The sequence below is a fragment of the Entelurus aequoreus genome, linkage group LG09 (genome assembly GCF_033978785.1).
Source record: "Entelurus aequoreus isolate RoL-2023_Sb linkage group LG09, RoL_Eaeq_v1.1, whole genome shotgun sequence".
In the NCBI taxonomy this organism is placed as follows: domain Eukaryota; kingdom Metazoa; phylum Chordata; class Actinopteri; order Syngnathiformes; family Syngnathidae; genus Entelurus; species Entelurus aequoreus.
The window spans coordinates 2,826,650-2,843,383 of NC_084739.1; the positions used below are offsets into that span (position 1 = coordinate 2,826,650).

The window sequence follows — 16,734 nt, forward strand, 5'->3', positions numbered from 1 at the left end:
ACGCTGGTTAAACCCGTCATTCTGCCTCCAAAATGCCGAAAAACTGTGTTGTTTTTGGTTGTGCTAACCACAACTGGAAACAGGGAAAACAAAGGTTGTATTTTGTTCTGCCAAAGCGTGATAAAAGCCCACAGAGACGAGACAAATGGCTCGCAGCTTTACACCGGGAAAACGAGGACGGTTCTCACTGGAGTCCCCCAAAGTCCCGGGTCGTGTGTTCGGATCACTTCGTTTCTGGTAAATATAAGGAACAAAAATCCACCTTCTTAACCACAACTTGGCTATACGTCCGTGCTAATGTTGTACTTGGTGAATTTGTACCTTATAACGTTCGACAGCTGAAGTTGTTGTACAAAAATAACATGCGGTATATACTATATAGTCTATAGCCTAGCTAGCTATTTTCGAAAACCGGACAACGAGAGGATACCAAAGGCAGCGTTAAGATGGACACCACCGGGAAAACGTAAGCCAGGGCGGCCAAAGAACACCTGGCGAAGAACAGTTGAAGGGGAGCTGAAAGAGATGAAGCTTACATGGGGCGAGGCACAGAGACTAGCACAGCAGCGAGATGAATGGCGTCGAGTCGTCGAAGCCTTATTTCAAATCCGGGAAGAAGAGGATTAAGTTAAGTAAGTAATATACTATATAGTCTATAGCCTAGCTAGCTATTTTCGAAAACCGGTTTCGTTTAAATTTGCACTTAACAGTTGGGTTTTTAAAAACCAATAAACCCTATAATTTTCATGTTGCCATTCAATACATGTAGCCCTCAAATCTCTCAATATTTTATACACTAACACTTGATCTTGTTGTTGATAACTTCCGCGTCTCTTTCTTAGTAGCGCGCAGGCTAAGCTAACTAGCAAGCTAAGCTAAGCCTGAGAAGCTTTAAAGTTCACTGAGACGAGTCTGACGCAAATAATACATTTTCGTTTTTTCACACGATATGCGAATAAGTAAAAATGCGCAAATGAAGGATTTAACGCCGACTTCCAAGCCACAACGCTCGTTAAATGCTTTTTCTGTCAATGCTGTGTTCGCTGTGAGCTGCTTTGTTTTCAACGAATTCCCGGTTGCTAGGGGATTGGTAGGCGGAAGTGACGTAGGTCCGCCCTCACCCATATGGCTCTTTCAACATTTTAGGTTGCCGACCCCTGCCACAGGTGAACAGGCTAATTGGGAACAGGTGGGTGCCATGATTGGGTATAAAAGCAGCTTCCATGAAATGCTCAGTCGTTCACAAACAAGGACGGGGCGAGGGTCACCACTTTGTCAACAAATGCCTGAGCAAATTGTTGAAGAACAACATTTCTCAACCAGCTATTGCAAGGAATTTAGGGATTTCACCATCTACGCTCCGTGATATCATCAAAGGGTTCAGAGAATCTGGAGAAAGGCCGAAAACCAACATTGAATCCCTCAGGCGGTACTGCATCAAAAAGCGACATCAGTGTCTAAAGGATATCACCACATGGGCTCAGGAACACTTCAGAAACCCACTGTCAGTAACTACAGTTGGTCGCTACATCTGTAAGTGCAAGTTAAAACTCTCCTACGCAAAAGCCAAAGCCATTTATCAACAACACCCGGAAACGCCGCCGGCTTCGCCGGGCCCGAGCTCATCTGAAATGGACTGACGCAAAGTGGAAAAGTGTTCCGTGGTCTGACGAGTCCACATTTCAAATTGTTTTTTTGGAAACTGTGGAGGTCGTCATGTCTGCATGCGGGTCAAATTGTTTTCCCATCAGACATTGCATTATTTTTGGAATGATAACCACTACAAAAGAATTGGGATGAGAATCAGCACCTCCAAGTCCGAGTCCATGCTTCTCGCCCGGAAAAGGGTGGAGTGCCATCTCCGGGTTGGGGAGGAGACCCTGCCCCAAGTGGAGGAGTTCAAGTACCTCGGAGTCTTGTTCACGAGTGAGGGAAGAGTGGATGGTGAGATCGACAGGCGGATCGGTGCGGCGTCTTCAGTAATGCGGACGCTGTATCGATCCGTTGTGGTGAAGAAGGAGCTGAGCCGGAAGGCAAAGCTCTCAATTTACCCGTCGATCTACGTTCCCATCCTCACCTATAATCATGAGCTTTGGGTTATGACCGAAAGGACAAGATCACGGGTACAGGCGGCCCAAATGAGTTCCCTCCGCCGGGTGGCGGGGCTCTCCCTTAGAGATAGGGTGAGAAGCTCTGTCATCCGGGGGGAGCTCAAAGTAAAGCCGCTGCTCCTCCACATGGAGAGGAGCCAGATGAGGTGGTTCGGGCATCTGGTCAGGATGCCACCCGAACGTCTCCCTAGGGAGGTGTTTAGGGCACGTCCGACAGGTAGGAAGCAACGGGGAAGACCCAGGACACGTTGGGTAGACTATGTCTCCCGGCTGGCCTGGGAACGCCTCTGGATCCCCCGGGAAGAGCTGGACGAAGTGGCTGGGGAGAGGGAAGTCTGGGCTTCGCTGCTTAGGCTGATTCCCCCACGACCCGACCTCGGATAAGCGGAAGACGATGGATGGATGGATGGATGGATAACCACTACAAAAAAATTGGATTCCAAATGGTAATTTTCTAGTTTTCTAAGCCTAACTGCTGAGCGACTCTGCGGCGATTCCACCGGGAGGTTGCCAGGTTGTTCCCGAGGTTAGTTTATCTGACCTGTACCCGTTCCTTGACTGAGGCTCCTCAGTCAAGGTTATACAGGATGTATCCCAGCTAACCTTATCCCTGTCCACACACACACACACAATGCCATGGTTTACATCAATCAATCTAGGGATCTAGATATCTGGTCAGGACACTCCTCACTCTTTGCCTTCAACCTTCGTTGTCCATTCCTTTTTGGTGACTTTATATACTCTGGACCTAGACGTTGAGTCCGTGACATACATGGCGGGCAGTAACTTCTTCTTCTGTCGTGTGTCTTTAGACTTTGCAGCTCCGTTGAGGCGAGCCAGGTCAACGTTTCATGTTTGCCATTGGGTAACTGATAGTCTGCTTTGCCAGTCCGAATGCATTCGCTGTTTTCCGTAGTCTTCCCTCGTCGGCCAGGTAACACAAAGCACACGCTACCTTTCTTTTTATCACATCCACGGGAGCCCGCATTCTCGTTGTCGCTCCTTCGACAAATGGACAAAGTTTTCCGGTAAGTAGAATCACAGATGACCAGGACTTTCGAAAGTTCTCTTGCCAAATGGTCGTTTTCTAAGCCTAACTGCTGAGCGACTCTGCGGCGATTCCACCGGGAGGTTGCCAGGTTGTTCCCGAGGTTAGTTTATCTGACCTGTACCCGGTCTTTGACTGAGGTTGCTTCCGGCTAATGTTATACAGGATATATCCCAGCTAACCTCATCCCTGTCCACACACACACAATGCCATCAATCAATCTAGGGATCTAGATATCTGGTCAGGACACTCCTCACTCTTTGCCTTCACCTTCATTGTCCATTCCTTTTTGGTCCTCTGCCTGGAACACACACTTGTAGGGACCAACCATCCATTTAGTTTCTGTTTCATCCAACTACCAGTCAGGATGTCATGGCCGGTCACGACTGTCTTGTTTTGTTGCACTGCTTCCTGAGGTTAGGGTTTACTTAGTTTCTGTTTCATCCAATTACCAGTCAGGATGTCATGGCCGGTCACGACTGTCTTGTTTTGTTGCACTGCTTCCTGAGGTTAGGGTTTACTTAGTTTCTGTTTCATCCAATTACCAGTCAGGATGTCATGGCCGGTCACGACTGTCTTGTTTTGTTGCACTGCTTCCTGAGGTTAGGGTTTACTTAGTTTCTGTTTCATCCAATTACCAGTCAGGATGTCATGGCCGGTCACGACTGTCTTGTTTTGTTGCACTGCTTCCTGAGGTTAGGGTTTACTTAGTTTCTGTTTCATCCAATTACCAGTCAGGATGTCATGGCCGGTCACGACTGTCTTGTTTTGTTGCATTGCTTCCTGAGGTTAGGGTTTACTTAGTTTCTGTTTCATCCAACTACCAGTCAGGATGTCATGGCCGGTCACGACTGTCTTGTTTTGTTGCACTGCTTCCTGAGGTTAGGGTTTACTTAGTTTCTGTTTCATCCAACTACCAGTCAGGATGTCATGGCCGGTCACGACTGTCTTGTTTTGTTGCACTGCTTCCTGAGGTTAGGGTTTACTTAGTTTCTGTTTCATCCAACTACCAGTCAGGATGTCATGGTCGGTCACGACTGTCTTGTTTTGTTGCATTGCTTCCTGAGGTTAGGCAAGGCAAGGCAAGGCAACTTTATTTGTATAGCGCTTTTCATACACAAGGCAGACTCAAAGTGCTTCACAGACAACAAAGTGAAATGAAAGAAAATAAAAGCAAAATTAAAATGCAGACAATAAAAATAAAAACAGTGCAGACGTTAAAAGTTAAAAGATTAAAAGATTTAGCTGAAAGCTAAGGTGTACATAAAAGTCTTCAGTCTAGTTTTAAAAGTAGTCAGAGTTGGGGAGAGTCTGACATCTTCAGGAAGTTTATTCCAGCTATGTGTTGCATAGTGACTGAATGATGATCTCCCTTGATTTGAGTTTACTCTTGGAACCGCTAACAGATTGGTCTCAGAAGATCTTAGTGATCTAGAGGGCGTATATAGTGGGAGCATATCAGTGATATACTTGGGCCCTAGACCATGTAGTGATTTATATGTGAGCAGGAGGATTTTGAAATCTATTCTCTGATGTACAGGGAGCCAATGTAAGGATTTAAGAATTGGTGTAATGTGCTCACATTTTTTGGTCTTTGTTAGAACTCTAGCAGCAGCGTTCTGAACAAGCTGTAGCTGCCTGATTAGGTTAGGGTTTACTTCTACGGTTGTCATTTAATTTCTGTTTCATCCAATTACCAGTCAGGATGTCATGGCCGGTCACGACTGTCTTGTTTTGTTGCACTGCTTCCTGAGGTTAGGGTTTACTTAGTTTCTGTTTCATCCAATTACCAGTCAGGATGTCATGGTCGGTCACGACTGTCTTGTTTTGTTGCATTGCTTCCTGAGGTTAGGGTTTACTTCTATGGTTGTCATTTAGTTTCTGTTTCATCCAATTACCAGTCAGGATGTCATGGTCGGTCACGACTGTCTTGTTTTGTTGCACTGCTTCCTGAGGTTAGGGTTGACTTCTATGGTTGTCATTTAGTTTCTGTTTCATTCAATTACCAGTCAGGATGTCATGGTCGGTCACGACTGTCTTGTTTTGTTGCACTGCTTCCTGAGGTTAGGGTTTACTTAGTTTCTGTTTCATCCAATTACCAGTCAGGATGTCATGGCCGGTCACGACTGTCTTGTTTTGTTGCACTGCTTCCTGAGGTTAGGGTTTACTTAGTTTCTGTTTCATCCAATTACCAGTCAGGATGTCATGGCCGGTCACGACTGTCTTGTTTTGTTGCATTGCTTCCTGAGGTTAGGGTTTACTTAGTTTCTGTTTCATCCAACTACCAGTCAGGATGTCATGGCCGGTCACGACTGTCTTGTTTTGTTGCACTGCTTCCTGAGGTTAGGGTTTACTTAGTTTCTGTTTCATCCAACTACCAGTCAGGATGTCATGGCCGGTCACGACTGTCTTGTTTTGTTGCACTGCTTCCTGAGGTTAGGGTTTACTTAGTTTCTGTTTCATCCAACTACCAGTCAGGATGTCATGGTCGGTCACGACTGTCTTGTTTTGTTGCATTGCTTCCTGAGGTTAGGCAAGGCAAGGCAAGGCAACTTTATTTGTATAGCGCTTTTCATACACAAGGCAGACTCAAAGTGCTTCACAGACAACAAAGTGAAATGAAAGAAAATAAAAGCAAAATTAAAATGCAGACAATAAAAATAAAAACAGTGCAGACGTTAAAAGTTAAAAGATTAAAAGATTTAGCTGAAAGCTAAGGTGTACATAAAAGTCTTCAGTCTAGTTTTAAAAGTAGTCAGAGTTGGGGAGAGTCTGACATCTTCAGGAAGTTTATTCCAGCTATGTGTTGCATAGTGACTGAATGATGATCTCCCTTGATTTGAGTTTACTCTTGGAACCGCTAACAGATTGGTCTCAGAAGATCTTAGTGATCTAGAGGGCGTATATAGTGGGAGCATATCAGTGATATACTTGGGCCCTAGACCATGTAGTGATTTATATGTGAGCAGGAGGATTTTGAAATCTATTCTCTGATGTACAGGGAGCCAATGTAAGGATTTAAGAATTGGTGTAATGTGCTCACATTTTTTGGTCTTTGTTAGAACTCTAGCAGCAGCGTTCTGAACAAGCTGTAGCTGCCTGATTAGGTTAGGGTTTACTTCTACGGTTGTCATTTAATTTCTGTTTCATCCAATTACCAGTCAGGATGTCATGGCCGGTCACGACTGTCTTGTTTTGTTGCACTGCTTCCTGAGGTTAGGGTTTACTTAGTTTCTGTTTCATCCAATTACCAGTCAGGATGTCATGGTCGGTCACGACTGTCTTGTTTTGTTGCATTGCTTCCTGAGGTTAGGGTTTACTTCTATGGTTGTCATTTAGTTTCTGTTTCATCCAATTACCAGTCAGGATGTCATGGTCGGTCACGACTGTCTTGTTTTGTTGCACTGCTTCCTGAGGTTAGGGTAAATAATTCAATGTGATTATCTTGTGTGATGACTGTATTATGATGATAGTATATATGATAGTATATATCTGTATCATGAATCAATTTAAGTGGACCCCGACTTAAACAAGTTGAAAAACTTATTCGGGTGTTACCATTTAGTGGTCAATTGTACGGAATATGTACTTCACTGTGCAACCTACTAATAAAAATCTCAATCAATCAATCAATCAAGGGTTGACTTCTATGGTTGTCATTTAGTTTCTGTTTCATTCAATTACCAGTCAGGATGTCATGGTCGGTCACGACTGTCTTGTTTTGTTGCACTGCTTCCTGAGGTTAGGGTTTACTTAGTTTCTGTTTCATCCAATTACCAGTCAGGATGTCATGGCCGGTCACGACTGTCTTGTTTTGTTGCATTGCTTCCTGAGGTTAGGGTTTACTTAGTTTCTGTTTCATCCAACTACCAGTCAGGATGTCATGGCCGGTCACGACTGTCTTGTTTTGTTGCACTGCTTCCTGAGGTTAGGGTTTACTTAGTTTCTGTTTCATCCAACTACCAGTCAGGATGTCATGGTCGGTCACGACTGTCTTGTTTTGTTGCATTGCTTCCTGAGGTTAGGGTTTACTTCTACGGTTGTCATTTAATTTCTGTTTCATCCAAATACCAGTCAGGATGTCATGGCCGGTCACGACTGTCTTGTTTTGTTGCACTGCTTCCTGAGGTTAGGGTTTACTTAGTTTCTGTTTCATCCAATTACCAGTCAGGATGTCATGGTCGGTCACGACTGTCTTGTTTTGTTGCATTGCTTCCTGAGGTTAGGGTTTACTTCTACGGTTGTCATTTAATTTCTGTTTCATCCAAATACCAGTCAGGATGTCATGGCCGGTCACGACTGTCTTGTTTTGTTGCACTGCTTCCTGAGGTTAGGGTTTACTTAGTTTCTGTTTCATCCAACTACCAGTCAGGATGTCATGGCCGGTCACGACTGTCTTGTTTTGTTGCACTGCTTCCTGAGGTTAGGGTTTACTTAGTTTCTGTTTCATCCAACTACCAGTCAGGATGTCATGGCCGGTCACGACTGTCTTGTTTTGTTGCACTGCTTCCTGAGGTTAGGGTTTACTTAGTTTCTGTTTCATCCAACTACCAGTCAGGATGTCATGGTCGGTCACGACTGTCTTGTTTTGTTGCATTGCTTCCTGAGGTTAGGGTTTACTTCTACGGTTGTCATTTAATTTCTGTTTCATCCAATTACCAGTCAGGATGTCATGGCCGGCCACGACTGTCTTGTTTTGTTGCACTGCTTCCTGAGGTTAGGGTTTACTTAGTTTCTGTTTCATCCAATTACCAGTCAGGATGTCATGGTCGGTCACGACTGTGTTGTTTTGTTGCATTGCTTCCTGAGGTTAGGGTTTACTTCTATGGTTGTCATTTAGTTTCTGTTTCATCCAATTACCAGTCAGGATGTCATGGTCGGTCACGACTGTCTTGTTTTGTTGCACTGCTTCCTGAGGTTAGGGTTGACTTCTATGGTTGTCATTTAGTTTCTGTTTCATTCAATTACCAGTCAGGATGTCATGGTCGGTCACGACTGTCTTGTTTTGTTGCACTGCTTCCTGAGGTTAGGGTTTACTTAGTTTCTGTTTCATCCAATTACCAGTCAGGATGTCATGGCCGGTCACGACTGTCTTGTTTTGTTGCACTGCTTCCTGAGGTTAGGGTTTACTTAGTTTCTGTTTCATCCAATTACCAGTCAGGATGTCATGGCCGGTCACGACTGTCTTGTTTTGTTGCATTGCTTCCTGAGGTTAGGGTTTACTTCTACGGTTGTCATTTAATTTCTGTTTCATCCAATTAGGGGGCTCCACAGCCTTGTTGCTGTGGAGCCCCCTTTGATCTAGAAGTTCCTAATAGTTTTGTGTTGAAATTGTGGGGATTACGGGCTTACGAGGTCTAGGTTTAGCTTGAATACCAGTTTTGACATACTCAGGAAGTTCCCCTTTGGACAAAAATCTGAGCATTTTATTCCGTGTAGACCAGCGGTGTTAAGATAAGTTGTGTATTTCAACACAATGTTAGTCAAATGAAGAATACCAAATGATCAGTGTTGTCATCTTGTGTCTTCCACAGAAGCTGGAGATCAGTACGATGCCAGTGGAGGTGCTCAGGTTGTTGCACCACACACACACACACACACACACACACACACACACACACACACACACACGTATGTAGTTAACGTAATATTTGTGTTTCCTGTTGGCAGACTTCAGATGGCGCTCAGAGGAAGCACAGCACCTCGGCCCCGCCCACCACAAAAGGTAAAGGAGTGGTTTTTTTTACCATGAACGACTTTCCAAATGCTAGTTTTGTGGGTCGGTGATGTCATGACCTGCGTATTTTCTTGCACCATATAGAGGATCTTTGACGTGTGTTACAAACAGAAGAGTAACTCTATTACATAGAGGATCTTTGATTTGTGGTAAATAGGTCCCTGAAAAACAGCAGTTTTTTATACATCATATAGAGGATCTTTGACGAGTGTTAAAAACAGAAGAGTACCTCTGTTACATAGAGGATCTTTGATTTGTGCTAAATAGGTCCCTGAAAAACAGCTTTAAAAAAAACAACTATATAGAGGATCTTTGACGTGTGTTAAAAACAGAAGTGTAACTCTTTTACATAAAGGATCTTTGATTTGTGGTAAATAGGTCCTTGAAAAACAGCAGTTTTTTTATATTATATAAAGGATCTTTGACAAGTGTTAAAACAGAAGAGTACCTCTGTTACATAGAGGATCTTTGATTTGTGGTAAATAGGTCCCAGAAAAATAGCATTTAAAATAAAAAAAACTACCGTATATAGAGGATCTTTGACGTGTGTTACAAACAGAAGATTAACTCTATTACATAAAGGATCTTTGATTTGTGTTAAATAGGTCCCTGAAAAACAGCTGTTTTTTATACATTATATAGAGGATTTTTGATGAGTGTCAAAAACAGAGGAATACCTCTGTTACGTAGAGGATCTTTGATTTGTGGTAAATAGGTCCTTGAAAAACAGCAGTTTTTTATATATATTATATAGAGGATCTTTGACGAGTGTTACGAACAGAAGAGTACCTCTTTTACATAGAGGATCTTTGATTTGTGGTAAATTGGCCCTAGTGTGTGAATGTGAGTGTGAATGTTGTCTGTCTATCTGTGTTGGCCCTGCGATGAGGTGGCGACTTGTCCAGGGTGTACCCCGCCCAGGGAGGCGTGTTGGGGGCATCCTGACCAGACGCCAGAGCCATCTCATCTGTTATGATCTGAACTTTATCCACACAAAGGGCGGACCTAAAGAAGTCCTACCCTCCCTGGAAACACCTCCAAATTACCCGCTGGTCACCTAAACCAAACTAGAAGACAGCGGTCATACTCGGAGCGATCCACCAAAATCAGGCGATCCAGTATCACATTCTCCTGGAGCACCCACCAAAGTATTTCCCGAGGAACAGGGTGGGATAAAGTTCCTTGAATTCTTGTATGCCTTTTCCAAGTCCGCAAAACAGGTGCAGACTAGTTAGGAAAACTCCTCAAGGGTATAGAGCTGGTCTACTTTGTCCAGCTCGTCCCGGGAGATCCTGAGACGTTCCCAGACCAGCTGAGGGGCTAAGTCTCACCGACATGTCCTGGGTCTTCCCCGTGGCCTTCTACCGGTTGGACATGCCCTTAATACCGCCCCAGGGAGGCGTGTTGGGGGCATCCTGACCAGATGCCAGAGCCATCTCATCTGTTATGATCTGAACTTTATCCACACAAAGGGCGGACCTAAAGAAGTCCTACCCTCCCTGGAAACCCCTCCAAATTACCCGCTGGCCACCTAAACCAAACTAGAAGACAGCGGTCATACTCGGAGCGATCCACCAAAAATTGGGCGATCCGGTATCACATTCTCCTGGAGCACCCACCAAAGTATTTCCCGAGGAACAGGGTCAGATAAAGTTCCTTGAATTCTTCAATGCCTTTTCCAAGTCCGCAAAAGAGGTGTAGACTCCTCAAGGGTATAGAGCTGGTCTACAGTTCCACCACCAGGACAGGATTTTCGAACATAAAGTTGTCACCATTTTGGTTGTGCTTACCAACGTCGAAGCTTGGTACATGGTGAATTGTTGGGGGACGGCGTGGCCGTGCCAGCAACCTAAGGGGTTCCTGGTTCGACCCCCACCTTCTACCAACCTCGTCACGTCCGTTGTGTCCTTGAGAAGAGTGGCCGTGCCAGCAACTGGAAGGTTCCCGGTTCGACCCCCACCTTCTACCAACCTTGTCACGTCCGTTGTGTCCTTGAGAAGAGTGGCCGTGCCAGCAACTGGAAGGTTCCCGGTTCGACCCCCACCTTCTACCAACCTTGTCACGTCCGTTGTGTCCTTGAGAAGAGTGGCCGTGCCAGCAACCGGAAGGTTCCCGGTTCGAGCCCCACCTTCTACCAACCTCGTCACGTCCGTGGTGTCCTTGAGCAGAGTGGCCATGCCGGCAACCTGAGGGTTCCCGGTTCGATCCCCACCTTCTACCAACCTCGTCACGTCCGTTGTGACCTTGGACAAGACACTTCACCGTTGCTCCTGATGGGTGGTGGTTTTGGGTCTTGCATGGCAGCTCCCGCCATCAGTGTGTGAATGTGTGTGTGAATGGGTGAATGTGGAAATGGTGTCAAAACGCTTTGAGTACCTTGAAGGTAGAAAAGCGCTATGCAAGTATAACCCATTTACCATTTGATAAGTGTGATCAGTAGATGGCAGTCACACATAAGCGATACACGTAGACTGCAATATGACACCAGTAAACAACACCAAAACTTTAAATGTTCCATTGAGAATAAAGAACATTACACATGGCGCACAAAAAAAGCTATGAAGCATTGTCGGCGCGTTACGGCTACAGTAGTCAGACGTACTGTGCTTCAACATACTAATATGACTATGGTGTGTGTATAAGGACCGCAAAATGGCACCTATTAGACACTTTATCGGGCGTTTTGTTTCACAATATTATGCAAAAGCAACTTTTCTTACCTTCTGGTACCTGCTGATGTGTGTTTGGGATCTGCATAAGTCCCGAAAATGTGCGCACGTCCGCCTTTGTAGTCGATAAGCTTCTTCTTTTTCTCTATCTTCTTGTTATGTGACATTCATCCTCCGCTGTTGCCATTTCTGATATAAAGTAGTGTAAAGTTCTTACTTATATCTGTCAGTAAACTCGCCATGAAAGCGCTAAAACATACCGGTGTAGTGACTTTACATTATTCACCCAAGGAACTTTAGTTATTAGAGAGTTCCGGTCGGACGGTTTTTCACGGGACACATTTCATGTTATGTAGACCACAAGGAAGTCTTTTACATTTAGAACAAAATCATTGTATGACTCCTTTAATGCGCCTTATAATCCGGTGCGCCCTATGGTCCGCAAAATATGGTAATGCTAATTTGAATGTTATGTTGTATGCACAATGCAAGAATACATGTGTGTATGTTTTGTTCTACAAGACAGGCTTGCAAGCTTCATTTTGCAAGCAGTTTTCGTGTGAATGTTTTTAAATTGTGATGTGATGAAGTGATGATGTGCTGATGTGATGATGTGATGAAGTGATGATGTGATGATGTGATGAAGTGATGATGTGCACAAAACAACGACTGCACCAACATGAGCGCACTACTCAAGTCAGGCAGGAAGTGTGGACCTTAAAAGCTTTTCTTCTATTGATCCACTCTAAGTCAAAGTGTGTGTGTGTGTGTGTGTGTGTGTGTGTGTGTGTGTGTGTGTGTGTGTGTGTGTGTGTGTGTGTGTGTGTGTGTGTGTGTGTGTGTGTGTGTGTTCTTGTATTTCTAGCCTTCTTGAGACATGAAGAAGGAAAAGTATCTTCCATATGAGGAGGTGTGAACAAGTGATGACATAAATCAATAACATTGCATCTAATAGAGAATGTCTCATTTGGACCCCCTGCTGGTGACATCTATCAAAATGAGGGTGGTCCCAAAAAGGAGGGATTTTTTTCAAATTGACTGTCGGTTTTAAAAGTGCTTCCCCCTCTGGTCAACATATGAAATAACAAGTGTGTGGAAGAAATTTAAAATGCGCCCCCTTTGGCCAAAATTAATAAAAAAATAAATAATTAAATAAATGTTTATAGAGACATACTGTAATAACTTGAAGTAAATAATGAAGATTAAAAAACCATTACAAACAAAACATTCCAAATAAAATAAAAAAGAACTAAAAGCAGTGTTTTTCTCACAATGTGTCGATTTTTTTCTTATAAAATTGGGAACAATTTCTCATATTCTTTCTGTTTCTGTAATATTGCAATATTTTCTCAATTACAAACAAAAGATTTTTAAAAAAGAACTAAAAAGTCTTTTTCTCACAATGTGTCAACTTTTTTCTTATAAAATTGGGAACAATTTTCTCATATTCTTTCTGTTTCTGTAATGCGCCTTATAATAATTATAATACCGCAATATTTTCTCGTAAAATTATTACTTTATGTAAAATTATAATTTTTTTATGCAAAATGGTGACATTTGTCATATAAAATTCTGCCTTTTATTACAATATTGCCAATTTTTTGTTGTTCTTGTAAAATACTGACATTTTTTTTAGTAAAATTATGACTTTTGTCATAAATTTGCCAAGTAGAATTCTGATTATTATAATATTGCCAACATTTTAACATTTTCTTATAAAATTGTGACTTTTGTGGAGTAAAATGACGACTCTTTTCATAAAATTGCCAACATTTCAAGCTTTTCTTGTAAAATTGCGACTGTTATTGAGTAAAATTACAACTTTTATCATAATATTGCACAAATGTTCAGTTTTCTTGTAAAATTTTGACTTGCGTTGAGTAAAATGACGACTTTTATTATAATACTGCCAAAATTCTACGTTTTTCTTGTGAAATTGTGACCTTTTTCTTGTGAAATTACAACTCGTTTTTCACAACAAGCTTTTTTATATGTGCATAGTATGTATATATTATTAATGTTGTAAATACACTTCTTTATATATCTAGAAAGCTCTAAAGTCATCCACCTGCTGCCTTGATGTTTTACCTACCAACTTCTTTAAGAATGTTTTTGACTGCCTATCAACAGACATCTTGCAAATAGTTAATAATTCTATTAAATCGGGCAATTTCCCGAAGGCTTTCAAAACTGCAGTCATTAAACCTCTTCTAAAAAAGCAGAGCCTAGATGCCTCTGTTATCAACAACTACAGACCAATTTCAAATCTACCATTCATAAGTAAAATAATTGAGAAAGTTGTCCTCCAACAACTAAATCACTTCTTGGCTTCTACTGGCTGCCACAACAACTTCCAGTCAGGATTTCGACCTCTTCATAGCACAGAGACGGCCCTTCTTAAAGTTATAAATGACATCCGTCTAAACACAGACTCTGGCAAAACTTCAGTATTAATGCTTTTGGACCTCAGTGCTGCATTTGACACTGTCGACCACTCAATACTTTTGGACAGGTTGGAAAACTGGGTGGGGATCTCAGGCACAGTTTTAAGCTGGTTCAAGTCATATCTACAAGATAGGAACTATTTTGTTTCCATTGGTGACTTTGTATCAGAACCAACCAACGTAACGTGTGGAGTCCCCCAAGGTTCAATCTTGGGGCCGACTTTATTTAACATCTATATGCTCCCACTAGGACAAATCATGCAAAATAATAACATTGACCATCATTGCTATGCCGATGACACCCAAATCTATGTAGCGCTATCACCAAATGACTATCGCCCCATAGATCTTCTGTGCCAGTGCATTGAGCAAGTCAAACACTGGATGTGCCAAAATTTCCTACAACTAAATGAAGATAAAACTGAGATAATTGTTTTTGGTGCTAAAAAAGAAAGGTTTAAAGTCATCCAACACCTTCAATCACTGTCCCTGAAAACCTCAAATAAAGCCAGAAATCTTGGGGTTATTTTAGATTCTGATTTACATTTCGACAGTCACATCAAATCAGTAACAAAATCGGCCTACTATCACCTCAAAAATGTAAAAAGACTTAGAGGGCTCATGTCAGCTCAAGACTTAGAAAAACTTGTACATGCCTTTATTACCAGTAGGCTAGACTATTGTAATGGTCTCCTTGCAGGTCTTCCCAAAAAAACTGTCAGGCAGCTACAGCTTGTTCAGAACGCTGCTGCTAGAGTTCTAACAAACACCAAAAAATGTGAGCACATTACACCAATTCTTAAATCCTTACATTGGCTCCCTGTACATCAGAGAATAGATTTCAAAATCCTCCTGCTCACATATAAATCACTACATGGTCTAGGGCCCAAGTATATCACTGATATGCTCCCACTATATACGCCCTCTAGATCACTAAGATCTTCTGAGACCAATCTGTTAGCGGTTCCAAGAGTAAACTCAAATCAAGGGAGATCATCATTCAGTCACTATGCAACACATAGCTGGAATAAACTTCCTGAAGATGTCAGACTCTCCCCAACTCTCACTACTTTTAAAACTAGACTGAAGACTTTTATGTTCACCTTAGCTTTCAGCTAAATCTTTTAATCTTTTAACTTTTAACGTCTGCACTGTTTTTATTTTTATTGTCTGCATTTTAATTTTGCTTTTATTTTCTTTCATTTCACTTTGTTGTCTGTGAAGCACTTTGAGTCTGCCTTGTGTATGAAAAGCGCTATACAAATAAAGTTGCCTTGCCTTGCCTAGAAAGGCTGGTCCTAAAGAGGGAGGCATTTTGTGTGTGCGTGTGCGTGTGCGTGTGCGTGTGCGTGTGTGTGTGTGTGTGTGTGTGTGCATGTGAACATACCATAATAGTTGCACAAAATGATATATTACTTGAAAAGACACAAATATTTCACTGAAAAACAAAGTTGGCTGTGAGTTTAGTTCCTAGAATCATGTGCAGGCAGGTGTAGACCCTGGACAAGGAAGGTGGTGTAGACCCTGGACAAGGAAGGTGGTGTAGACCCTGGACAAGGAAGGCAGGGGTAGACCCTGGACAAGGAAAGCAGGGGTAGACCCTGGACAAGGAAGGCAGGGGTAGACCCTGGACAAGGAAGGTGGTGTAGACCCTGGACAAGGAAGGCAGGGTAGACCCTGGACAAGGAAGGCAGGGGTAGACCCTGGACAAGGAAGGCAGGGGTAGACCCTGGACAATATAAAGTGATGTTTGGACAGGTCACGTCAGCATGGAAGTTGACAACATAAACAACAAAAACCAGACGGGGAAAAGAAAAGGTGTCACAGAATAGAAACTCTGACAGACTTAAAGAATCTGGTGTTTTTCCGTTGTGGACATGAGGAAAACTAGGACACCAACCAGAGCCCAGACCTTCACCAGGTCCTCTCTCTATTAGTCTTCAATCCAGACTTGATTTGGATCATTTCCAAGTTTCCATCCCCAACTTTTTCAACTAATCAAACCGAGCGATTGCATAAGTGAAGGCAAGAACCCAGACCTACTTGTTGTAAGTCCTGCACTGGCTGATACCACTTCATACAAGTGTAACCCAGTTTATGGGTTATTTGTTATTTTTGGCTCCAATTTGACGGCAAACAACTCTTGCAGTTGTGACGTGTGTCCACTAGGAGTGCTCTTCTCTCCCCAGCCCTTCAGTCGGGGGTGGAGCCAAACCCTTGTCAGCTTCGGCCAATGACAGGCCAGCTCCTATGGACCAATCAGAATGAGCCACAGGAGGACAACGGCAACGAGGCGGGGCTTCTTCTGTCCAATCAGGAGAGAGCAGTGGAAGCCAGCAGCAGCTCAGGTGCTTCAAAAATGTTGACCAAAAAGACTCAAGTTTTGGACACAATATTAGAAATATAGAACATTTACACATTATAAATATAGAAAACAGTGTTTTGGGCTAGAAAAGATAGATTTAAAAAATTATAATTGAAAAAAAAAAAGTATTATTATTGTTTGTATTTATTTTTTTACTCGGGACTACCCGCGGGCTGGATTTTGGACGCTGGCGGGCCGTATCTGGCCCGCAGGCCGTAGTCTAGGGACCACTGGGATGGATTAAAAAAATTATTTTAAAAAATGGTTTTTATTTATTTATTTATTTTCACTTGGGACTACCTGCAGGCTGGATTTTGGACACTGGCGGGCCAAATCTGCCATAGTTTGGGGACCCCTGGG

General features: G+C 42.9%; 1 protein-coding gene across 4 annotated transcripts in view; it reads left to right on the forward strand.

Annotated features, from left to right (window-relative positions):
- The window catches only part of LOC133657061 (uncharacterized), a 67,768-nt gene that overhangs the window by 37,879 nt on the left and 13,155 nt on the right, over positions 1–16,734 (forward strand). For 2 of the 4 annotated variants that reach the window (XR_009827219.1, XM_062057959.1), the window contains 3 exons: positions 8,694–8,731; positions 8,830–8,884; positions 16,199–16,357. Coding sequence is in view for 3 of the 4 variants with exons in the window: in XM_062057959.1 (XP_061913943.1) it covers positions 8,694–8,731; positions 8,830–8,884; positions 16,199–16,357 (252 nt within the window). In the remaining variant the exon portion in view is untranslated. Of the gene's footprint in view, positions 1–8,693; positions 8,732–8,829; positions 8,885–16,198; positions 16,731–16,734 lie in introns of those variants that run through there. The other 2 variants (XM_062057960.1, XM_062057961.1) reach the window with 1 other exon arrangement.